We start from the raw sequence: 25,964 nt of genomic DNA, 5'->3' as shown, positions 1-25,964 counted from the left end.
GCTGGGATCTACGAAGCCGCCAGATTTGCCTCCCCCACTCAGAGAGACTGTTCCCATTGGCGGAAGGGTCAAGAACCAGAGGACACAGATTTAAGGTAATTGGCAAAAGAACCAAAGGTGACATGAGGAAAAACCTTTTTATGCAGCGAGTGTTTATGATCTGAAATGCACTGCCCAAAAGGCAGACTCAATCGTGGCTTTCAAAAGGGAATTGGATAAGTACCTGAAGGAAAAATAATTTGCAGGGCTACGGGGGAAGGGCTGGGGAGAGTGGGACTAGCTGAAGTGCTCTTGCAGAGAGCCGGCACGGGCTCGACGGGCCAAATGGCCTCCTTCTGTGCTGTAACCATTCTATGATTCTATGATTCACTCCAATTGGGGTCATCACTCATAGCTCGGCGATCAAATGGATATGAGGTTCAGCCTCCATAATGGTACAACCCTCTCGCCAAGGACATCAGATAGCTAGCATAATCACATCGTCCACTACCTGCCCTATGACCACACGAAGCGAACATCACTCCACCGTGTGTTGTTTTTATTTTAACATGTACTTACTTTGCCAGCAAGGCTCCATTTTAAACAAACTATTCGAACAGTCAAAGTGACCACAGTTATAACTTGATTAAGATGTTAATCACATATATTACATTACCTGTCCCAGTCTTTGTGTATGTCCCTCTCCTTTTGAGAATTAATATCATTGATGATTGAGTCCACATTCTTTCCTGGTTTCTGAGAAGAGTTTAAAGAATACAAATTAAAATACTCTGTCTCCCTATAATGGATAATTTCCCCTGATATCCAGAGCTGATTTAATGGATGATCAGGCTATAGATTTCTTTTTGGTTTCTGCGGAATTGTACTCTTTAGTACTGAAGGCATGTTCACTATAAGGGAAGCTAATGAAATAATTATTTCCCCTCAGTAAAGTGGGAATTGCTAACCCATGACCTTTTTAAATCTACCACCCAGATGGTCAGCAGATTGAAGGGTCAGCTACTGTTGCTGTCAAACATATAAATATAGAAGGATAGGCACACCCATAGCAAATACAGCACAGGTGTAATAATTGCATGTGTTATCCTAGCAATGGGCAGCCCACAGACAATAGATTTAGGAGCAGCCCAGTCAGCCCCTCAACCCTGTTCTGCTATTGAATTAGATCACAGTTGATCTGTACCTTAACTCCATTTAACCACCTTTGGTTCCATAAGCCCTTAATACCCGTGCCTAACGAAAATCTATCAACCTTAGGTTTGACATCTTTAATTGACCTATCCTCTACAGCTTTTGGGGGGAGAGAGTTCCAGATTTCCACCACTAAAGGGAATACAGGCCTAGTGTCCTCATAATTTAACCCTTTCAGCCCGGTATCATTCTGGTGAATCTTTGCTGTACCCCCACCAAGGCCAGTATATTCTTCAGTTTAGGCAGTTTTACAGCAGACTTTGACATCACCGCAACCAAAACTGTCCAGAATGGAAACTGAAAAAGAAGTCAGTAAATCGGACTAACCTATGTCTACTGAAAAGCTGCTGTCTTATTCACTACCTCAACAGGCCAGAAATGTAAAAATCAAACTCACTCTCAGGGCAGCACAGAACAACCAATGTTATTTTCAGCAGAAGATTCATACCGATATAGAACCATAGAATCATAGAAATTTACAGCGCAGAAGGAGACCATTTCGGTCCACTGTGTTCGCGCCGGCCGACAAAGAGCTATCCAGCCTAATCCCACTTTCCAGCTCTTGGTCTGTAGCCCTGTAGGTTACGACACTTCAGGTGCACATCCAAGTACTTTTTTAAAGTGGTGAGGGTTTCTGCCTCTACCACCCTTTCAGGCAGTGAGTTCCAGATTCACCATCCTCTGGGTGAAAAGAATTCCCCTCAAATCTCCTTTAAACCACCTACCAATGACTTTAACTTTATGTCCCCTGGTTGTAAACCCCTCTGCTAAGGGAAATAGGTCCTTCCTATCCACTCTATCTAGGCCCCTCATAATTTTATAGATCTCAATAAGGTCTCCCCTCAGCCCCCTCTGTTCCCAAGAAAACAAACCCAGCCTATCCAATCTTTCCTCATTGCTAAAATTCTCCAGTCCAGGCAACATCCTCGTAAATCTCTTCTGTACCCTCTCTAGTGCGATCACATCTTTCCTGTAAAGTGGTGACCAGAACTGCACGCAGTACTCCAGCTGTGGCCTAACTAGTGTTTTACACAGTTGAAGCATAATCTCTCTGCTCTTGTATTCTATGCTTCGACTAATAAAGTCAAATATTCCGTATGCCTTCTTAACCATCTTATCTACCTTCAGGGATCTGTGGTCCTGCACTCCAAGATCCCTTTGTTCCTCTACACTTTTCAGTGTCCTACCATTTAATGTGTATTCCCTTGCCTTGTTAGCCCTCCCCAAATGCATTACCTCACACTTCTCCGGATTGAATTATATTTGCCACTGTTTTCCCCACCTGACCAGTTCATTGATATCTTCCTGCAGTCTACAGCTTTCTTCTTCATTATCAACCACACAGCCAATTTTAGTATCATCTGCAAACTTCTTAATCATACCCTCTACATTCAAGTCTAAATCATTGACATATACCACAAAAAGCAAGGAACTTAGAACTGAGTCCTGCAGAACCCCACTGGAAACAGCCTTCCAGTCACAAATTCACCCATCGACCATTACCCTTTGCTTCCTGCCTCTGAGCCAATTTTGGATCCAACTTGCCACTTTGTCCTGGATCCCATGGGCTTTTACTTTCGTGACCAGGCTGCCATATGGGATCTTTTCAAAAGCCTTGCTACAATCCATATACACTACATGAAATGCACTACCCTCATTGACCCTCCTTGTTACCGCCTCAAAAAATTCAATCAAGTTCGTCAGACACGACCTTCCCATAACAAATCCATTCTGACTGTCCTTGATTAATCCGTGTCTTTCTAAATGAAGATTTATCCTGTCCCTCAGAATTTTTCCAGTACCGAGGTTAGGCTGACTGGTGTGTAATTACTTTTTTTTTTATCCCTTTCTTCCTTTTTAAACAATGGTACAATGTTAGCAGTCCTCCAGTCCTCCGGCACCACACCTGTAGCCAAAGAGGATTGGAAAATGATGGTCAGAGCCTCTGCTAATTCCTCTATTGCTTCTTTTAACAGCCTGGGATACATTTCATCTGTATCTACAGAATACAGCCTGAGTTTGATGTACTGGCAGATACGAGATGACCTTTTTGGCAGTGCGACAGTGGTATGCAGTGATTTGGAGAATAGTCCACGCACTTGTTTGGCAACGTCTGTTCAGTTAAAGAGCAAGGTAACTCCAGTGCTACCTCTTTAGTGATCAGTTATTATTTAAATTTGTATTTTAAATGATTTTTGATTGTATAGCTATCCCCTACCGATTTCAGTCATGGAGCGGTAGGTGGAGTTGAAGTGAGGGCGTGCTGTCAGGTGGCAGAGGCCTCACCTGAACGTCCCACTCTGCAGTACGATAATCAGTACTAAATGTATCTTTTACAAACCGATAGGGGGCTCAGTTCTGTGGGTGTTCAAGTGTCTGCCTAGTAGCATCCCATGATAATCATCAAATATTCCAGCTGATAAGGCTGTAAATTGAAAATTTGAAAACTGAGATTGACAGATTTTTATTAAGTAGGGGTGTTCAGGGTTACGGAACCAAGGCACGCAGATGAAGGTAGGATACACATCAGCCATGATTTCCTTGAATGGCTCGAGGGGGCTGAGCGGCCTACTCCTGTTCCGATGTTCCTGAGGTGCTCTGATGTGACATCACACCTGTGTGTCGGCTCCAATGCTGTTGCACAGAAGATTCCTGTCAAAGCGCAGATTCATAAACGAAAACTTTAAAAATGATCTGCCATTCGGGAGCAACACTATGGCTACGTAGCTATCATTGCGTTACCCTGCCCTTTACACTATTCAAATTGCTCGGTTAGTAATTTAATTAGTAGAATAATCACATCGGGTAGTAGGACAACCAAGGGAAAGTCAACAGGATGCCTTTATTTATTCTGGAGGATGTGTTGGCAGACCATGAATAGGAAGGGTGGCGCTGTAACTGGGTAAATAACATTGGAAAATATTAGCGCTGCTAACTTGTTTTCTGATTTAAGAGGGTGAGGTTATACAGAGGACAGCAGAGTGAGTCCTGACCATACTCAGCTGGCCAGATTTCTCTACACCCTAGTTTAGACCCACATGCAAAATATGATCTCGGCAGGGACTCCCACAGGGGATAGTTATAACGTTCGTTTTTAATATTTAACAGATGGCAGTGTAACAGAAGTGAAAGAACATTTCTCTCCTCCCCAGAAGGCAGGGAGTTAAAATTCCAAAGCTGCCTGTAATTTCAATTGGTTCGTAGCAATGGAGGAGCAATGGTTGGAGAAGGGGATGGCATATGCCTTCAATCATCTAATTCTAGGACACTACTAGCAGCGGTTCTCCAAAGCTCCAGATACACTGTGCCACACATGTAATGTATGCACCTGTGAGTATGCTCACAGGCTTGTAGAGCTGTTGCGCCATGCGGGGGCTGCCTGTCTTTCACCAGGAACTCATCAGGGTCTGGAACAGAGTCGCCACCAAGCGCAGCTCTCCACCGTCTGGAGTGGCGGCTGTCCTGCAGGAGCCGCTGCTCAGGAATCCGTACCTCCACGACTGTGGTTTTAGGTGGCAGTCAGATGAGAGGGCTGTGGCTGGCGAGGTGACCAGGGTCAGGGACCTGCTCAATGGCGGAGGAGCGAGCCGGAAAATTCGGCCGACGTCCGCTGCGCGGCCGATGCCATCGAGTCGCTAAAAACAGCACTAGGCCCTGACTCCGTTAGGTGTCGAGGAGGCTCAAGCACGTGGGGAGATCCCGTCTGAATTGACCCCCGTCCGGACGGAATTCCTCATCGGCGCCAAGCCCTGAAACCTCCCTCGGGGGCCGGCGCCTCACAACTTGAACTGCCTCGGGGAAATCCCCTCCGTGCCTTTCAGTTCTGCATGGAGGGGTTTCCTGTACGGGCTGCTCCTGCACACTCTCAACCTTGCCATCCTCGTCTGCCGTCCGGACACGCCATGGCGTACCATCTTGCCGTCCGGAGGAGGCGGGGGTCCCCGATGGAGGGCACTCTACGCGGGAGTCCTCCCACGATTTATCAGGGACTTGGCCTGGAGGGTTGTGCACGGAGCAGTCCCGTGCAACAAATTTTTAAGCCGGTTCACGGGCTCCCAGGCCTTCGGCAATTTCTGCGGTCTGGAAGAGTCCGTGTTCCATGTTTTTATGGAGTGTGTGAGGTTGCAGCCCCTGTTCCACTATTTAAAGGGGCTGCTCCTCAATTTCTGGTTGCACTTCAGTCCCACACTCCTGATCTTTGGGCACCCTGTGCGGAGGGGAGCGGGTAGGTCCGAGGGCCTCCTCGTAGGACTGCTCCTGGGCCTGGCCAAGGGTGCCATCAGCCGGTCCAGGCAGCGGGCGGTCGAGGGGGTCGGTCAGCCTGACTGCCTGCCTCTCTTCCGCGCCTACATCCGGGCCAGGGTGTCCCTAGAGATGGAGCACACGGTGTCCATCGGTACGCTCGCGGCCTTCCATGAGAGGTGGGTGCCGGAGGGACTGGAGTGCATCATCACCCCCGGCAACCAAATTTTAATTTGATTTTATGTTTTAAAGTTTAATTTGTTTTAATTGCTGGGGTTTTTAGTGCCCCCTCCCCTTTTATAGGGGGCACTTGTAAAATATGGAATTTTAATGCCCTAAAAAAACCACAAAAAAATACAAACAAAAAGAGGGCTGTTATAAGTGTCTGGAGTGTCCCCCAGATCGGGGGGCACTCGATCTAATGTTTATTTGTACTCCCCAAAAAGAGTTGTAGAGCTGTTGCCCACCATGCGGGGGCTGCCTGTCTTTCACCAGGAACTCATCAGGGTCTGGAACAGAGTCTCCACCAATCGCAGCTCTCCACCGTCTGGAGTGGCGGCTGTCCTGCAGGAGCCGCTGCTCGGGAATCCGTACCTCCACGACTGTGGTTTTAGATGGCAGTCGGACGAGAGGGCTGTGGCTGGCGAGGTGACCAAGTGCTCAATGGCGGAGGAGCGGGCTGGATGGCGCCAGATGTGCTGGCACGGTGCCTAAACAGGGCCGACATCCGGCACGTGGCCGATGCCATTGAGTTGCTAAAAACAGCTCTGGGCCCTGACTCCATTAGGTGTCGAGGAGGCTCAAACACGTGGGGAGATCCCGTCCGAACTGACCCCCGTCCAGACGGAATTCCTCATCGGCGCCAAGCCCTGAAACCTCCCTCGGGAGCCGGCGCCTCACAACTTGAGCCGCCTCGGGGAAATTCCCTCCGTGCCTTTCAGTTCTGCGCGGAGGGGTTTCCTGTACGGGCTGCTCCTGCACACTCTCAACCTTGCCATCCTCGTCTGCCGTCCGGACACGCCACGGCGTAACATCTTGCCGTCCGGAGGAGGTGGGGGTCCCCGATGGAGGGCACTCTATGCGGGAGTCCTCCCACGATTTATCGGGGACTTGGCCTGGAGGGTGGTGCACGGAGCACTCCCGTGCAACAAATTTTTAAGTCGGTTCGCGGGCTCCCAGGCCGCCTGCAATTTCTGCGGTCTGGAAGAGTCCGTGTTCCATGTTTTTATGGAGTGTGTAAGGTTGCAGCCCCTGTTCCATTACTTAAAGGGGCTGCTCCTCAATTTCTGGTTGCACTTCTGTCCCACACTCCTGATCTTTGGGCACCCTGTGCGGAGGGGAGCGGGTAGGTCTGAAGGCCTCCTCATAGGACTGCTCCTGGGCATGGCCAAGGGGGCCATCAGCCGGTCCAGGCAGCAGGCGGTCGAGGGGGTCGTTCAGCCAGACTGCCTGCCTCTCTTCCACACATACATCCGCGCCAGGGTGTCCCTGGAGATGGAGCACGCGGTGTCCATCGGTACGCTCGCGGCCTTCCGCGAGAGGTGGGCGCCGGAGGGACTGGAGTGCATCATCACCCCCGGCAACCAAATTTTAATTTGATTTTATATGTTTTAAAGTTTAAATTGTTTTATTGCCGGTTTTAGTGTCCCCCTCCCCTTTTATAGGGGGCACTTGTAAAATTTATGATTTTAAAGCCCCCAAAAAAATCACAAAAAAAAACAAAAAATAAATAAAAAGGGCAGTTGAAAAGTGTCTGGAGTGTCCCCCAGATCGGGGGGCACTTGATTAAATGTTTATTTTTTTGTCTTCCAAAAAGAGTTGTGGAGCTGTTGCCCACCATGCGGGGGCTGACTGTCTTTTACCAGGAACTCACCAGGGTCTGGAACAAAGTCTCCACCAAGCGCAGCTCTCCACCGGCTGGAGTGGCGGCTGTCCTGCAGGAGCCGCTGCTCATGAATCCGTACCTCCATGACTGTGGTTTTAGGTGGCAGGCGGACGAGTGGGCTGTGGCTGGCGAGGTGACCAGGGTCAGGACCTGCTCGATGGCGGAGGAGCGGGCTGGATGGCGCCAGACGTGCTGGCACGGCGCCTAAACTGGGCCAACGTCTGGCACGTGTCCAGTGTCATCGAGTCGCTAAAAACAGCTCTGGGCCCTGACTCCGTTAGGTGTGTCGAGGAGGCTCAAGCACATGGGGAGATCCCGTCCGAACTGACCCCCGTCCAGACGGAATTCCTCATCGGCGCCAAGCCCCAAAACCTCCCTCGGGAGCCGGTGCCTCACAACTTGAACCGCCTTGGGGAAATCCCCTCCATGCTTTTCAGTTCTGCATGGAGGGGTTTCCTGTACGGGCTGCTCCTGCACACTCTCCACCTTGCCATCCTCGTCTGCCGTGCGGCGACGCCATGGCGTACCATCTTGCCATCCGGAGGAGGCGGGGGTCCCCAATGGAGTGCACTCTACGCGGGGGTCCTCCCACTATTTATTGGGGACTTGGCCTGGAGGGTGGTGCACGGAGCAGTCGCGTGCAATAAATTTTTAGGTCGGTTCATGGGCTCCCAGGCCGCCTGCAATTTCTGCGGACTGGAAGAGATCGTGTTCCACGTTTTTATGGAATGTGCGAGGTTGCAGCCCCTATTCCACTATTTGAAGGGGCTGCTCCTCAAAATCTGGCTGCACTTCAGTCCCACACTCCTGATCTTTGGGCACCCTGTGTGGAGGGGAGTGGGTAGGTCCGAGGGCCTCCTTGTGGGACTGCTCCTTGGCACGGCCAAGGAGGCCAGTCCAGGCAGCGGGCAGTCGAGGGGGTCGTTCAGCCCGACTGCCCGCCTCTCTTCCGTGGTTACATCCGAGCCAGGGTGTCCCTGGAGATGAACCACGCGGTGTCCACCGGTACGCTCGCGGCCTTCCGCAAGAGGTGGGCACCGAAGGGACTGGAGTGCATCATCATCCCCGGCAACCGAATTTTAATTTGATGTTTGTCAAAGGTTTAATTTGCTTAATTTGCCGGTTTTAGTGCCCCCCCCCTTTTAGCCAGTGGGCACTTGTATAATGTGTTATTTTTTAGTGCCCTCAAAACCCCCCCCCCCCAAAAAAAACAAGGGGACACTTGTTCAAAATGTTTGGTGTGTCGCCCCCCTTTAATCAGGGGGCACTTGATTTAATTGTTTATTTGATCACAACTAAAAGAGTTGTAGAGCTGTTGCATTGTGAGTGGCTTAGCCAGTCACGTGATCTTCAGAAGATCAATAAAATCCCAGTCAGTTGGGTCTAGGTCATCCACGATGAAGTATACAGTTGTGAGCCTAGTGGATGAACTGGTAACCAACTAGTTCTTAATAGTAAAATGTTGCTATGAATTCCTAAGCAAAGAATCCATGAAGCAAATACATTACAACACACTTTTCCTCATCTTCACATCCCCACTATGTTGAGATCTGGAACTCCCTGCCTAAACCTCACCGCTCTCTACCTCTCTTTCCTCCTTCAAGACGTTCCTTAAAACCTACTTTGACCAAGCTTTTGGTCCCCTGCCCTAGTTTCTCCTTATGCGACTCGATATCAAATGTTTTGTCCCATAATACTCCTGAGAAGCGCCTTGGGACATTGCACTACGTTAAAGGTGCTATATAAATATAAGTTGTTCTTGAGATGATTGGCCTAGTTTTTCTACTTCTCCGGAATTGCGGTGGGGGTGGGGGGCATCTCTGGTGGGCTGGAACAGGACTTCCGCTTACCTCAGAGATCCCCAGACGTCAGACGATCATATGGCTTTTGGGTCATTTGAGTATCAGAGGGGGAAGCCCTGGCCTTTGTCATGGAGTCCCACTGAGGTAGAAGTTTACCGCAGTACAGGGGTGTAGGCAGATTCAATACTGGCTGTGCAACATGTAATTTACTGCTTAGGCACGTGCACTCCATCACTCAAAGAGCGATTGTACAAGTCGCAACATCCAGAAAGGTTTGCGGGACTTCCTCCACTGGATACCAGGCTCTAACAGGCACCACTTGCACCCAGTGTCTAAAGATGCAAGTCATGTGAAATATATTGGCTGATGCAGTTCCTTGATTTGCATCTTGTTTCCATACAGCAGGCGTATTGTCCACTGCCAGTCCTTGTGAGCAAGGAATTTAGGTGGTGGGGCGGGGGGGGGGGGGGGGGTGGTGGGGGGAGCGAGAGTGTGTGGGCAGTGGCTTCACAACAAGGTTGAACACCAGGGAGCATGCTTCCAAGCAAAGCTCTGCCTTGGCCCTCCCTAGTTTCACCAAAGAAAGCCAGCGAGGGCAGGCAGGAAGTTCCAGCTACCATTTCCTACTCTAATTCATTCTTTGCGAGGACCTCAAAACTGGAATTCCTGCCTTCCCTCAGTTTTCTCGTCTTTCTACAATCGACAGGCTTTCAAAACCCCATGCTTGGCTTCACCTACGCACTACTTCTTGATCAATCTCATCTTTTCTACTACTCTTCCCAAGCTTGGTGGTGTCATTCAACATGGTTCTTTACTTAGGTTTCTCAAGAACGAACATTCACAGAGCAATCTGTAGCACAGCCTCGCCCAGCTAGAGGATCAAAAAAGAAGAAACTGCTTCACTTCCATAACCTGTGAAGTGTTCATTTTTATTTCCCTTCTAGTGGCCTTTAGCGTGTCTTATGTTGATTCAGTTGAGCTTGAATTGTCTCGATACCTGCGTACAAGTGAATTTATACATTTCGATGTAACCCTACTGAAATGTATGTACCTGTGAGGATGCTCACAGGTTTGTGGAGCGGTTGAGAGGAGTTTCCGGTATGGGCTGATCTTGCACACTCTCCACGTTGCCATCCTCGTCTGCCGTCCGGAGATACCACGGTGTACCATGTTGCCATCCGGAAGAGGCGGGGATCCCCAATGGAGTGCTCTCGACCCGGAAGTTCTTCCCTTATTTATTGGGGATTTGGCCTGGAGGGTGGTGCATGGAGCAGTCCCGTGCAATAAGTTTTTAAGTCGGTTCACGGGCTCCCAGGCCGCCTGTAATTTCTGCAGTCTAGAGGAGTCCATGTTCCACGTTTTATTAAGTGTGCGAGGTTGCAGCCTCTCTTCCAATATCTGAAGGGACTGCTCCTCAAATTCTGGTTGCACTTCAGTCCCACGCTCCTGATCTTTGGGCACCCTGTGCAGAGGGGAGCGGGAAGGTCAGAAGGCCTCCTCGTAGGACTGCTCCTGGGCACGGCCAAGGGGGCCATCAGCCGGTCCAGGCAATGGGTGGTCGAGTGGGTTGTTCAGCCTGACTGCCTGCCTCTCTTCCGCGGTTACATCCGAGCCAGGGTGTCCTTGGAGATGGAGCACGCGGTGTCCACCGGTACGTTCGCGGCCTTACGCGAGAGGTGGGCGCTGGAGGGAATGGAGTGCATCATCCCCCCAGGCAACCAACTTTTAAATTGAACCATGTCCAAAGTTTAATTTGTTTAAGTTTGTCGGTTTTAGTACCCCCCCCCCCACCCCACCCTTTTAGCCAGCGGGCACTTGTATAATTTGAGTTTTTAGTGCCCTCAAAAAAAACATCAAAAAAAACAAGGGGGCACTTGTTTGAAAGTGTGTGGAGTGTGCCCCCCCTCCCCCTTTAACCAGGGGGCACTTGATTAAAGTGCACAATTAAAATAGTTGCAGTGCTGTTGAGTCCTCCCTCTATTTATTGGGGACTTGGCCTGGAGGGTGTTGCACGGAGCAGTCCCGTGCAATAAGTTTTTAAGTCGGTTCACGGACTCCCAGGCCATCTGCAATTTCTGCGGTCTGGAGGAGACCGTGTTCCATGTATATGTTGAATGTATGAGTTTGCAGCCCCTATTCCATTATTTGATGGGGCTGCTCCTCAAATTCTGGTTGCACTTCAGTCCCACACTCCTGATCTTTGGGCACCCTGTGCGGAGGGGAACGGGCAGGTCGGAAGGCCTGCTGCTGGGCCTGGCCATGGTGGTCATCAACTGGTCCAGGCAGCGGGCGGTCGAGTGGGTCGTTCAGCCCGACTTCCTGCCTCTCTTCCGCGGGTACATCCGAGCCAGAGTGTCCCTGGAGATGGAGCACGTGGTGTCCACCGGTACGCTCACAGCTTCCACGAGAGATGGGTGCCGGAGGGACTGGATTGCATCATCATCCCCGGCAACCAAATTTTAATTTGATTCAAGATTTTTCGTTATAGTTATAAATTGTTAATTTGTTGGTTCTAGTGCCAAAAGGGGGCACTTGTTTAAGTTTCTACCAAAATAGTTGTGGAGCTGCTGAGTGGGAATGGCTTAGCCAATCACGAGATGTTCACAAGACTCAATAAAACTTCAGTTGGGTTCGGGGAATTCACGATGAGGCAGGTGGTTGTGAGCATGGTGGATGAACTGATAATGTGTGGTGTGATTGTTAAACCTTTTGCTAATAAACCAACTAGTTCTTAATGGCAATGTGTTGCTATGAATTCTTAAGCAAAGAACCCATGAAGCAAATACATTACCCCTACCTTCAACTTGAGCTCCTTGTATTGTTTGGACATGCGAACGAGTAGCTGTTGCTCGTTAATGGCAGGAGGTTTCTGCTGATAGAATTGCACCATAGCCTGTGCTGCCTCAGGATATGCCATCTCCAAAAAGGCCTGCAAAAAATGAAAGATAATCAGTCTATACCTGAAAAAGGTGGAACTGCGAATTAGAATGCTGTGCCTTGGTGTGCTGATGCGCTATGCCGTGGAGGGCTACAACATAGATTGATTCTTGTAAATTCCGACTGTAATGTAAGCACCTGTGAGCATGTTCACAGGTTTCTGGAGCTGTTGCATTGTGAGTGTCTTAGCCAGTCACGTGATGTTCACAAGACTCAATAAAACGATGAGGGGTGCAGTTGTGAGCCTGGTAGATGAACTGGTAGGATTCAGTTTGATTGCTGAACATTTGCTAATAAACCAGATAGTTCTTTACAGCAAATGTGCAGCTGTGAATTCTTAAGTTAAGGACCCATGAAGCAAATACACTACACCGACATGATGAATTCAACCATACCACTGAGGAAAACAGCCAATATGGAGCTCAGGCGCTTCCCACGCAGGGACAGAAGATAAACCGGACCAGGTCATTTCACACATCCCCGAGCAACAGGACACAGCGTGAGAAGCTTAGTGATTAAAATTGTAATGTATTTGCTTCATGAGTTCTTTGCTTAAGAATTTATTGCTATTAAGAACTAGTTAGTTTATTTGCAAAAAGTTTAACGATCACACTACCACTTTATCCACCAGGGTCATAACCACCTGCATCATCGTGGATCCCCTGAAACCAACTGGCTGGGGTTTTATTGAGTCTTGTGAACATCACGTGACTAGCTTAGTCACTCCCAACTGAACAGCTCCACAACTATTTTAGTTGAAGACAAGAGTCAAGTGCCCCCTGATTAAAGGGGGGTCACACTCCAAAAACATTTCAAATGCCCCCTTGTATTTTTTTTGAGGGCACTAAAAACACAAATTACACAAGTACCCCCTGGCTAAAAGGGGGGGGGGGGGTGGGTGGGGGAGGGGGCACTAAAACCGACAAACTTAAACAAATTAGACTTTGGACATGGTTCAAATTAAAATTTGGTTGCCGGGGTGATGATGCATTCCAGTCCCTCCGGCGCCCACCTCTCGCGGAAGGCCACAAGTGTACCGGTGGACACCGCATGCTCTGTCTCCAGGGACACCCTGGCTCGGATGTAACCGCAGAAGAAACATAGAAAGATAGAAACACAGAAAATAGGTGCAGGAGCAGGCCATTCGGCCCTTCAATCCTGAACCGCCATTCAATATGATCATGGCTGATCATGCAACTTCAGTACCCCGGCATTTCTCCATACCCCCGATCCCCTTAGCCGTAAGGGCCACATCTAACTCCCTTTAGAATATATCCAACGAACTGGACTCAAGAACTTTCTGTGGTAGAGAATTCCACAGGTTCACAATTCTCTGGGTGAAAAAGTTTCTCCTCATCCTATATGGCTTACCCCTTATCCTTCGACTGTGACCCCTGGTTCTGGACTTCCCCAACATCAGGAACATTCTTCCTGTTTCTAACCAGTCTAGTCCCGTCATAACTTTATATGTTTCTATGAGATCCCTTCTCATTCTTCTAAATTACAGTGAGTATAAGCCTAGCCGATCCAGTCTTTCTTCATATGTCAGTCCTGCCATCCCGGGAATTAGTCTGTGAACCTTCGCTGCACTCTCTCAATAACAAGCATGTCCTTCCTCAGATTAGGAGACCAAAACGGCACACAATACTCAAGGTGTGGTCTCACCAAGGCCCTGTACAACTGCAGTAAGAACTCCCTGCTCCTATACTCAAATCCTCTCGCTATGAAGGCTAGCATGCCATTTGCTTTCTTTACTGCCTGCTGTACCTGCATGCCTACCTTCAGTGACTGATGTACCATGACACCCAGATCTCATTGCACCTCCCCTTTTACTAATCTGTCACCATTCAGATAATAATCTGCCTTCCTGTTTTTGCCACCAAAGTGGATGACCTCACATTTATCCACATCATATTGCATCTGCCATGCATTTGCCCATTCACCTAACCTGTCGAAGTCACCCTGCAACCTCTTAGCATCCTCCTCACAGCTCACACTGCCACCCAGCTTAGTGTCATCTGCAAACTTGGAGATATTACATTCAATTCCTTCGTCTAAATTATTAAAGTATATTGGCAGCACTGAACCCTGCGGCACCCTACTAGTCACTGCCTGCCATTCTGAAAAGTACCCGTTTATTCCACTCTTTGTTTCTTGTCTGCCAACCAGTTCTCTATCCACGTCAATACATTACCCCCAATACCATGTGCCTTAATTTTGCACACTAATCTTTTGTGTGGGACCTTGTCAAAAGCCTTTTGAAAGTCCAAATACACCACATCCACTGGTTCTCCCTTATCCACTCTACTAGTTATATCCTCAAAAAACTCTAGAAGATTTGTCAAGCATGATTTCCCTTTCATAAATCCATGCTGACTTGGACTGATCCTGTCCAAATGCTTTCCAAATGCGCTGCTATTACATCTTTAATAATTGATTCCAGCATTTTCCCCACCACCGATGTCAGGCTAACCGGTCTATAATTCCGTATTTTCTCTCTCCCTCCTTTTTTAAAAAGTGGGGTTACATTAGCTACCCTCTAATCCATAGGAACTGATCCAGAGTCCATGGAATGTTGGAAAATGACCACCAATGCATCTACTTTTTGGAGGGTACTTCCTTAAATACCCTGGGATGCAGACTATCAGGCCCTGGGGATTTATCGGCCTTCAGTCCCATCAGTTTTCCTAACACTATTTCCTGACTAATTTCATTCAGTTCCTCCTTCTCGTAGACCCTCAGTCCCCTAGTATTTTCGGGGGGTTATTCGTGTCTTCCTTAGTGAAGACAGAACCAAAGTATTTGTTCAATTGGTCTGCCATTTCCTTATTTCCCATTATGAATTCACCTGATTCTGACTGCAAGGGACCTACATTAGCCTTCACTAATCTTTTTCTCTTCACATATCTGTAGAAACCTTCAGAGTCAGTTTTTATGTTCCCTGCAAGCTTACTCTCATACTCTATTTTCCCCCTCCTAATTAAACACTTAGTCCTCCTCTGCTGAATTCTAAATTTCTCCCAGTGCTCAGGTTTGCTGCTTTTTCTGGCCAATTTATATGCCTCTTCCTTTGATTTAACACTATCCCTAATTTCCCTTGTTAGCCACGGTTGAGCCACCTTTCCTGTTTTATTTTTACGCCAGACAGGGATGTATAATAGTTGTAAATCATCCATGTCGGGCTGAACGACCCCCTCGACAGCCCGCTGGCTGGACTGGTTGATGGCAACCTTGGCCATGCCCAGGAGCAGTCCTACGAGGAGGCCTTCCGACCTGCCCGTTCCCCTCCGCACAGGGTGCCCAAAGATCAGGAGTGTGGGACTGAAGTGCAACCAGAATTTGAGGAGCAGCCCCTTCAGATATTGGAAGAGGGGCTGCAGCCTGACACACTCAATAAAAACGTGGAACACGGATTCCTGTAGACCGCAGAAATTACAGGCGGCCTGGGAGCCCGTGAACCGACTTAAAAACTTATTATACGGGACTGCTCCATGCAACACTCTCCAGGCCAAGTCGCCAATAAATAAGGGAAGGACTCCCGCGTAGAGAGCACTCCATTGGGGACCCGCGCCTCCACCGGATGCCATGGCGTGACCGGACAGCAGATGAGGATGGCAACGTGGAGAATGTTCAAGAGCAACCCTTAAATATAAAATAATGACTAATAAATCCAATAGGGAATTCAGGAGCAACTGTGAGCATATTCACAGGTGCATAGGTTACAAAAATAACATTGAATATGTTAGAAAATTGGTTTTTATTTTAAACCAACAATGCATTACTTTAAAATAAAATAGTTCGAGAAATATTCCAGGAAAAGGCTGTAGGGTACTTTTATCCTGGCATGTTTCTCATCCAGGTTTAAAAAGAAACGTAACACTTAAAGATGCAAGAACATTTCACTTTGATGACTTGGCCCCCAATCAGAGCCACAATTCTCGTGCTGTGTCTCCGGCTGTGCACCGAGGCTTGACACCACAGTGGTTTGACGCACCAGCACTCCTCTTTGTTGCTGACCAATGCTTACAGGAAGTGGAGGCTTTACAGCTGCTTTGTATGCTTACAAACACTTTAAGTTTATTTCATTGAACGGCTGGGGCTCTTTTCTCTAGATTATGAAGGGGCTCGATAGAGAAAATGTTTCCACTTGTGGGGGGAGTCCAAAACTAGGGGCCATAAATATAAGACAATGACCAATAAATCCAATAGGGAATTCAGGAGAAACTTCTTTACCCAGAAAATGGTTACAACGTGGAACTTGCTGCCACATGGAGTAGTTGAGGGAAATGGCACAGATGCATGTAAAGGAAAGCTATATAAGTACATGAGGGAGAAAGGAATAGAAAGATCTGCTGATAGGATTAGATGAAGTTGGGTGGGAGGAGATTTGTGAGGAGCTTAAACACTGGCACAGACCAGTTTCTGTGCTGTAAATTCTATGTAATTGTATTTGCTTTACTTCTAAATAAGCTTTATTAAAAAAACACCTTGGTTTAGTTTTAAAGGATTACTTGAGGATAAGGCTCTTGTACAGAGCACTATGCTATTAGATTTTAAAAAGATACATTTGGAATTAATAGTTGGTAGAAATTCAGATTTTCACACCTGGTTTGTGGCTCTCATGAGAATGTAGTTCGTGACTTTCCCAAATGGAAGTCCAAGATTGATGACGTCACTCTCAGTACAGGTTCCTTCAGGGAGATTACAGATGTGAACAACCCGGCTCGGTCCCGGCTTCCTCTGTGGGAACAGCTGGAAACAAAGAATATTAGCGTCAAAGCAACGGGAAGTGCTTTTGTGTTAGAAAACCCACACACGGACACAATCGGTGACGAGCATAATGTGCTCATTTCTCCACTGGCCATCGCCTTGCACACCCAGAACTTACTCACCTGTTTTTTCATCTGTTTTTTGTTGAGTTCCTCGATATATCTACTGAGCTTAGGTCAGGCTAGATTCACATTTACACGGCCAATGATGTTCGTCATTGGGAAGCATCACCACCATGAGGGTTGCAGCGGTTCAAGAAGGTGGCCCACCATCACCTTCTCAGGGCAGCTAGGGATGGGCAATAAATTCAGCCTGACCAGCATTGCCCACATCCCGACAACAATTTTCTTTTTTTAAATTGGGAACTAATTTGGGCGGGGCCAAACTAAAGAGTCTTCATTGGGGTTAGTGAATACCATGAGAATTATTTGACGTTCAGTGTGAATAAAAGAGAGGAAAGGGAAATTAATATAAACCAAGCGAACATTCGAACAACAAATGATATAATTTTTATTTGTTCTCAGAGCGATGCTGGAAAAACTGTGTCCAGCACCCCGGGCTATTTTACTACATTAAAGACATTATACAAATGCAAATTGTTGTTTTTATATTTATTGCCCATTCCTAGTTTCCCTGAGAAGATGGTGCTTCACAGCATTTGCTAGGCCACTTCATAGGGCATTAAGTCAACCAGATCGTGCGGACTGAAGTCACATCTGGACGACCCTGAAGGCGGTTTACAAGAGCCCAGTAGCTTTCATGATCATCTCTGTTTCTAGCGATAGCCCACAAATGACCAGATTTATTGAATTCAACATCACAACTTGCCACGATGGGTTGCTATGACCACTATACTACTGTATCCATTGTATAAATATAAATGTGAAGACTCAAAGGGAGCTGCAAAGAATTATAGGATAGGAGCAAAGCTTGACATACAGAGTGTAAATAAAAACAGAGGTATTAGACATGGACAATTTGTTAGGTACAAGGGTGACCAATTTTTAAATTTTCTCCAAAACATTGGATACTGTGATTTAATTTTGGATGTTTTTAATGGAACCGTTTTATATCACATTTAATGAGGATTCCAGCAACAGTTTCCAGATTTTTGTACAATCGCAGTGGATTTGATCTCTTCTCTGGTCACAACAAAAAGTAGTTGCTGATAAACAGCAAGGATCTCTTCTCGTTAATCATTGTTTACCAAAGTCTATCTTCTGGCATGTACATTGAATAATAAATGGCCTTCCAACAAATTTTTTTGGGGGTCATGGGCAAACAATCCTTGTCCAGTTCCCCTCAGAATCCGAGGAAATTAATAGCACTGGCTTTTGCCATCTGCGGCAAAGTGACAGCGCTCGCCGCTGACCTCAACGAAAGCTGCCCACATGGTTTTAGCGGGCTCTGCAGTGTGAACTTCACTTTTTCTGTTGTGACTTTCCATCTGGTGCCATCCATAGGGGATCTGTGGGGTCCAAGAACAGAGATGACATCAAGCAGGCTGAGCAGCCAATCACATCGAAGAATTCTCACAGACAGCAAACCAGGAAGTAAAAAAGTAGGGTTTATCATTCACTTTTCAATCATTTTACAGAAAGTGAAATAAAGACTGAAACATACACATGGGATTAAGGTGGCAGCTGAAATATCGTAAGTTTTATTATTTAAAAAATCCATGGAATTGTTATCATGGAATGGAGGGAATGACACTCCATAATATAAGGTTAAATTTTCTCTGGTCATTTGTGCTTTTTTTTGGTGCGCGCTGTTTTTTCTGGCGTATTTATTTTTTTCCAAGTTTCCCCTGCGATCTGTGCCAGTGATTTTTCTCGGCCGATTTTTTTTTTATGTCTGCGCCGTTTTTTTTCAATTTTTCGCAGTTTGGCCAACATTTTTTCCTCCTAGGTCGGCGTATCTTGCCACTCCCGAAAAACCTTCTGGGCACTTAAGAAAACCAGATCACCTTCACAAATCAGCGCTGAAAGACGCCATTGTTTTTAAATCAAAGATTTTGGAGAGAGTCAAGAACACTGTTAAAATCAATTATAAGGTTCAACATTTTTTTTACCTGTCAACGTAGAAGTGTAAATTTGTTGGATTTCAGAAGTTTTCTCATGCCACCACCAAACGTCTTGAAGCAGGGCTGGAGGACTGTAGGTTTGGCCGGCAGCATTGGCACTGGGCCTGGACACAGCGGCTCAGGGCTCGGCTACAAAACAAGCCGTGGGGGGCGGGGGGAGGGGGATGAGAGAGAGAGCGAGGTGCCAATCGGAAACCTTCTGCACTGAAGACTGCAATGAGTGGTGGCGGGGGCAGGGTGGGGGGGGGTGGTGGAGGGGGAGGGAGTGAGATAAGGGGAGAAGTCACAAGACTCCAATTAGTTAAGGGGCCCTGGGTGTGCCTCGCTGCACCACATCACTGGGACCCGCAACCTCGGAAGGTATGAAACCATGGAATGTCCCACCAACACTCAAACCAACAGTCACGGAAGGGGCTGTCACCTCCATGAGCGGCACCTCCTCCAAATTCAGTACAACAGTGGGAGTTTCATCCAGCTCCATCCCCAACCCCTCACCCGCATGTTGGTCTGGAGGGTTGAATTGGAAGATGTTCCCCTTCAGGCTCGTACGTGTCTGAATCTTCTGCATGGTTAGGGTTGGCCTCAAGTTCTGCAAAATATAACAGAACAGTCAAATGGTTAGCAGCAGAGGAGGGGGCAGTGTTGGTGGCTTGAGTAGGCTCACACAGCGCAGGCCAGGCAGCAGGCTGATTTGAAGGACCACGATGAAGTTGTAGGACTTACCCTCTCCCTCGTGTGCGGGCCCAGCTTGTGCAGTACTGATTGCTTTTTTCCAGGCAGGATTTATCAAAGCAGCGACCCCCTCTTCCAAGGGTGTCAGTGGGTGCAGATTTGCCGGGCCTCCTCCTGTTCGAGTTCTTTCCCTTTTATTATGTGCCACCTTCCTCTGCAAAGATATGAAAACCTAACTTTTTAAAGAGGGTGTCTTTCTGCTGGATGGGACATATACAGATGGTCACATTTACAATTGCAATTGCATTGAATAAATGAAAATGTTACTCACACTAACTACTTGACAAAGGTCCTGCCACTTCTTTTTACACTGGCCTCCAGACCTCGGGGTGGTCACCATTGCACAGTAATCTCCTGCAACTTGGTTCCAGCGTTTCTTCATTTCTTTGGGTAAAACTTTTATGTGACCTCTGCTGGTGTCCAGCTCCTGCCATCTGTTCTCAATCACAGCAACTAGTGCCTCCATTTCTTCCTGTAAGAAATTCTTGGTCCTTGCACCGTGTTGCATCTTGTATTGCTGCAGCTGTGATTTTTCCAATGCTCTCACACAGCACTCAATGTTCTCACACACACAACTGGCTCTGTAAAAATGACCGATTGCCAAATCCGAGCTGTACTGCGCATGCGCGTCAATTACAGCTACATCAAAAACGTAACTTTTTTTCCTGCGCATGCGCAGAAGGTGCGGCATCATTTTTCAGCGCAGACAGCAGGCTCCACCCCTCGAGGCGACTGGACATGCTGCGCGGTGCCAAATTTGAATTATACATCAGTACATCAGGGAAACTTTGGCAAATTATTTCTGCCGCATTTCTGGCTTAGAAAAACGGGCGTAACTTAGGCAATATGCCAGAAAACGGGCTTGGGGAAAATTGAGCCCATAAAATGAGCTTTTCAGGGCAAGAGAGGTTGTTCAGCAGTAAATATGACTTATAATGCCATTAAAAACTCAGTTGCACCTCATTGAACAAGGCTTAACTTTTTCGATGGTTGTTACAGCAAGAACAGTGCGTAAAAAATTGAAGTTCACGCCAAATCACTGATTCTGGGTTGATTGCATCTGCAAAGACTGCGACTACACACCCTGTGGAGGAGCAGGGTATCACTGACAGCAGCTTCTGGATTTCCGCCTTTGACTGCTGTCAGTTTTACCGAACAATGCAGGGAACGCTGACACTGTCATCGTCATTACGACTGCAAATTCCGGGCCAATAAGTGCCAAGAAAGAATGAGTAACTTTACATAAGGTGGATAAGGCTGTGACCCATGTTTATTCCTGGTGCTAACACCAGTGGGGACATATATCATCTTTTTGGAAACAAGACATAAGGCTGTCTGATTCTCACAGAAACTTGAGCTCTTTGCTGACTAGTGTTTGGTCTGCCATCAACCAAATCTTCCCAAACCCTAGTTGCTTAGTTGCAACACGTCAGCAGGACTCAATGTTACAGCAAACATAGGGGGTAGAAAGGGAAAATAGCCACAAATAGTCTGATGAAGGATCACGCCAAAACCCTTAAGCAATCTTTTCTCTTCAAGACACTGCCGAACCTGCTCTACATTTCCAGCATTTATATGGTTATAGTTTAGATCTGTACAACCACAGACATGATATGAAGCAGCACTGAATCACAGGTGAGAAAAACGGAGGGGGACTTTTATTCTGAGATGTAAGGAGAGATGTTGGGCTTATTTCCCAGCAGGTTCACACACTGAACACATAGGAGCTTCACGCAGCCCGAAATCCACTGGCAGGCTTCATGGATTTGGAAGAAGAGATTTAACTTCAGTGACTGCCAAGAGTTGCAGAATATGACATGGTGCAAAAAAAAAAGCTTGAGGAGATAATGAGCTAAACATTTGCCAGTTATGTTAGTGCTAACGAAGACACAAAATGTGAATCTGAGTTATATTTTAGGTTTCATTTGTCAATGCTAAATATTGGTAACGCAGATAAATTAATATTTTAACCCATGGAATGCCAGCAGCTCCAGCGAATCTCAAGCTTCCTAGGCTGGGCTGTCTTTTATCGAGATTTCAGGTCGTCAGCATGACTGAAACAATCAGTAACGTGACAGTGATAATGGTATTGATATGTCAGGAGTAACTTTATTATTTCAATGTTATCTGTTTGGCAGTAGCTCGATTATAGCAATACTATCTGTATAGACGGAGCTCCATTGTGGAAATAGTAACTGTATTGTGGGTGCTTTAAAACTGCCGTGCTAATTGTATAGCTTTATTACAGTAATATTCACTTTTACCGCTGGAAAAAAACATGGAATTACATGGAATTTACAGGACAGAAACTGGTCTGTGCTGGTGTTTATGCTCCACACGAGCTTCCTCCCACCTGGTTTCTTTGAATCCTAATAAATATTTAATATTTTAAATAAAAAGAAAGTAGTATTAAAAACAATGGCCCAAAAATTGCAGTCAGAGACTTCCTGTGGGCGGACGCCTCCGATCAAAATGTTTTTTACGAAAGTACCTGGTGGTCCTGGAGGAACGTAGACTTGCGGTCCGAGGCCTCCATTCACAGCCCAGCATGTGGGCCCACGCATCCAAGAAATGTAAGCGCAACCTGGGATCACTTGGGTCTGGACCACCAATCGACATGGAGTATTCTCATTGATAATAATGGTGAGTTCCCATTACTATCAATGACAATACTCCCAAAACACAGAAACACAACACAATAAATTAAAAATACGCTGCACATATTTAAAATTAATTGAAATTGAATGTTTTAGACAAAAATCTATTTTTTTGAATTTTTTTAAATATGTTTTAACAGGGGTAAAAAATAAACTTACCTTAATGGAAAAATTAGAGATAACATTTATTTTTTTCTATCGTTTAAAATTCTTGCACTGGTAAAAGTAGGCAAAATGCCTGCTTTTACTAGGTGTAAGAGTTTGAAGGATATTCGGTGGGCATGAGTTGGGCAAATAGCCCAAATCTCTGTGCACGAATGTTCTTCTCCGGGGATGCATGCGATCTGACTAAAGACATTTTGACAGATCGCAAATGCCGGTTCCGGCACATGCGCATTGTGCGCCAAGAACCAGCATTTGTGGGGCCTCTTCGAATGTGTGTGCACATTGTACGCACCCAGAGAGGCCGCAATTTATGGCCCATAATGATGCCATAAATTTGTCTTGTTATGTGTCGCAACCTAATAAATGCATTAATTAAATTATTTTGAAGATACTTGGGGGTACAATGGCACGGTGGTTATGTTACTAGACTAGTAATCTGGAGGCCTGGATGAATAACCCAGAGACATGAGCTCAAATCCCACCATAGCAGCTGGGGAATTTAAATTAAATTATTTAAATCTGGAATAAAAAGCTTGTGTCAGTAATGGTGATCATGAAACTACCATATTGTCGTAAAAATCCATCTGGTTCACTCATGCCCTTTAGGGAAGGAAATCTGCTGTCATTACCCAATCAGGCCTACATGTGACTCCAGACCCACAGCATGGTTGACACTTAACTGGCCTCTGAAATGCCACATATTTAAGAAGGCGATGCATCACCACCTTCTCGAGGGAAATTAGGGACGGGCAATGAATGCTGGCCTTGTCAGTGATGCCCATATCCCATGAATGAATTTAAAAAAAAACTTATGATGTTGCTAATACATAGGGTCCAGGATGATTCTCCCCCTCCCCTTATTTTCCATCTGCTATTTCATAGCTTAGGAAGTTATGTGGTCCAGATGCCCTTGAATACTATCAATCTGTCTTATGCTCATTAACTGATCACGTAGCTTGTGGTCATCAGACAGTTTTCTAATATTACAAGATGCATTTGATTTATGAATACAGGTTGAACCTCCCTTATCCTGAACTCCCTTATCCAGAACCACCCCTCGTCCAGAACCATTCCCGGCAACCAGGTGGCGCATGCGCAGAACTCCGACATGAACAAATTGAACAAATTGAAGTCCTTCCTCGCTGCTGGCTGCCGCAATCGCTGGCCTGACCCCGCAATCCACTGCACCCTCCCCTCTCCCGATGATCTCTCTGCTGCACTTCCAGCCCCAAGCCAGCCAGCCTTGCTATCCCCTTGCTCAGTACTTGTACTATCCAATTTAACGTGACTACCCCTCGTCCAGAAAAATCCCTTATCCAGAACACGCCAGGTCCTGAGAGTTCTGGATAAGGGAGGTTCAACCTGTAGTAGGAACAGCAGGGGACTTGGAACAGATCCTTGCATCAGTCACTGCCCCCAGCCAGAGCTTTTTCTATTCCTCATCATCTTGTTCTCTCTATCAATGAACCAGGTGCAAATGCTAATATCCTTAATCTTCACGGCAGTCCATTCAGTAGGACAATCGTGTAGATGGAAAATAGTTACAGTTCACCAAATATGCTCGGCACACAGTCAAAACTGGCTTATAAGGCTCAATCTGCAGAAAGCGTTACTTGTCGTGTTATATATGGAAGACATTGACCCAGTAGAGTTGGACTATAAACACCACTTCAAATAGATTATATTAGCAGCACCTCCAGCAATGGCTGAAAAACTACGCCACAAATGTAAACAATGGATCAAATGTCAATATTTCTGTAAGAGAATCCTTGCAATGGAGTCTGGTGGAGAAACAGCGATTTGGTGAGGCGACATTCATCTTCTGCCCAAAACGGGCCTTGCAATTGGTAGAGAGGCCAAAGTCAGCATTAGAAGACCCAGACCATTTCAGCTTTGGGTCTCATCGGCATAATTCAGGTTAGCTTCTGAGCACATGAGCAGCTCGTAACACTGGGTGGGGTGGAAGTGTGGGGAAGCAGGGGGTGATTGCAGCGACTGAGCCGGAAGTCAGTAGTAAAGGAGGTTCGGGCGTGGTGCACCGAGGCTCCCGCCCAGCAGTCGGCAGTGGGACGCAGTATTTCTGTAGGATTCCAAAAAAGTTCCAAGTCGTTAGTTGTTACGACCTCCAGCAGTCTCTTTAAGCACCGCTGGTTAGGCCACTCTCCACTCGGTACAAATGGGCGGAGCGAACACGGTGCATGAAAATTGGACCCTGACTTGCACTGTAAACAGCCTCCCGCCAGGAAGAGCGTGCTGTGCCCGTTTACTGGTATCCCAGAGCATTGCATCAGGCGAGCCTGCGACATCCAAATGGTGGCTGAGCTGCTCCCCTTTATTTGCCCTTTTTGTAGGTGAAAAGTAGGTAGCTGGCAGTTTGGCCTCTTTAGGTCTTGCCTCATTTAAAGGGGTAGCATTAACATTTTGGGATGGGAATTTCAGTCACTTAGTTCTCAAACAACCCTTTCACGACCACCACCGGACTTCTCAAAGCGCTTTACAGCCAATGAAGCACTTTTGGAGTATAGTCACTGTTGTAATGCGGAAAACACGGTAGCCAATTTGTGCACAGCAAACTCCCACAAGCACAATGTGATAATGAGCAGATCATCTGTTTCATGATCTGATTGAGGGATAAATATTTGCCAGGACACCGGGGATAACTCCCCTGCTATTCTTCGAAATAGATGCCATGGGATCTTTTGCATCCACCTGAGAGAGCAGATGGGGCCTCGGTTTAACAGTTCATCTGAAAGATGGCACCTCCGACAGTGCAGCGCTCCCTCAGCACTGCACTGGGAGTGTCAGCCTAGATTTATGTGCTCAAGTCCCTGGAGTGGAACTTTAACCTTCTGACTCAGAGGCGTGAGTGCTACCCACTGAGCCACAGCTGAAAATTTAAACCACTAGTTACTGGTTTCTAACTAGAGAATGAACCATTTATCCTGACTCTCTGTTTTCTGTTAGTTAGCCAATCCTCTATCCATGCTAATATATTACCCCCAACCCCGTGAACTTTTATCTTGTGCAATAATCTTTTATGTGGCACCTTGTCAAATGCCTTCTGGAAGTCCAAATACACCACATCCACTGGTTCCCCTTTATCCACCACGTTACATCCTCAAAGAACTCCAGCAAATTTGTCAAACATGACTTCCCCTTCATAAATCCATGCTGACTCTGCCTGACTGAATTATGATTTTCCAAATGTCCTTCTATTGCTTCTTTAATAATGGACTCCAACATTTTCCCAACCACAGATGTTAGGCTGACTGGTCTGTAGTTTCCTGCTTTTTGTCTGCCTCCTTTTTTAAATAAGGGCGTCACATTTGCAGTTTTCCAATCTGCTGGAACCTCCCCAGAATCCAGGGAATTTTGGTAAATTACAACCGATGCATCCAAAATCCCTGACACTAGGTCTAAGGGATTTATCTGCCTTTAGTCCCATTATCTTACTGAGTACCACCTCCTTAGTGATTGTGATTGTGTTAAGTTCCTCCCAC

The 25,964-nt window shown here is 46.8% G+C and overlaps 1 protein-coding gene across 3 annotated transcripts in view; it reads right to left on the bottom strand.

Annotated features, from left to right (window-relative positions):
• rbm20 (RNA binding motif protein 20) overlaps nt 1–25,964 on the bottom strand; it is a 423,896-nt gene that overhangs the window by 59,236 nt on the left and 338,696 nt on the right. For all 3 annotated transcript variants that reach the window (XM_070876536.1, XM_070876538.1, XM_070876537.1), the window contains exons 6-8: nt 16,663–16,809; nt 11,918–12,049; nt 656–735 (exon numbers count right to left, since the gene is read on the bottom strand). In XM_070876536.1, coding sequence (XP_070732637.1) covers nt 656–735; nt 11,918–12,049; nt 16,663–16,809 — 359 coding nt within the window. The remainder of the gene's footprint in view (nt 1–655; nt 736–11,917; nt 12,050–16,662; nt 16,810–25,964) is intronic.

The sequence above is a fragment of the Pristiophorus japonicus genome, chromosome 3, assembly GCF_044704955.1.
Source record: "Pristiophorus japonicus isolate sPriJap1 chromosome 3, sPriJap1.hap1, whole genome shotgun sequence".
Taxonomy (NCBI): domain Eukaryota; kingdom Metazoa; phylum Chordata; class Chondrichthyes; family Pristiophoridae; genus Pristiophorus; species Pristiophorus japonicus.
This window is presented reverse-complemented; position numbering and strand designations above follow the sequence as displayed.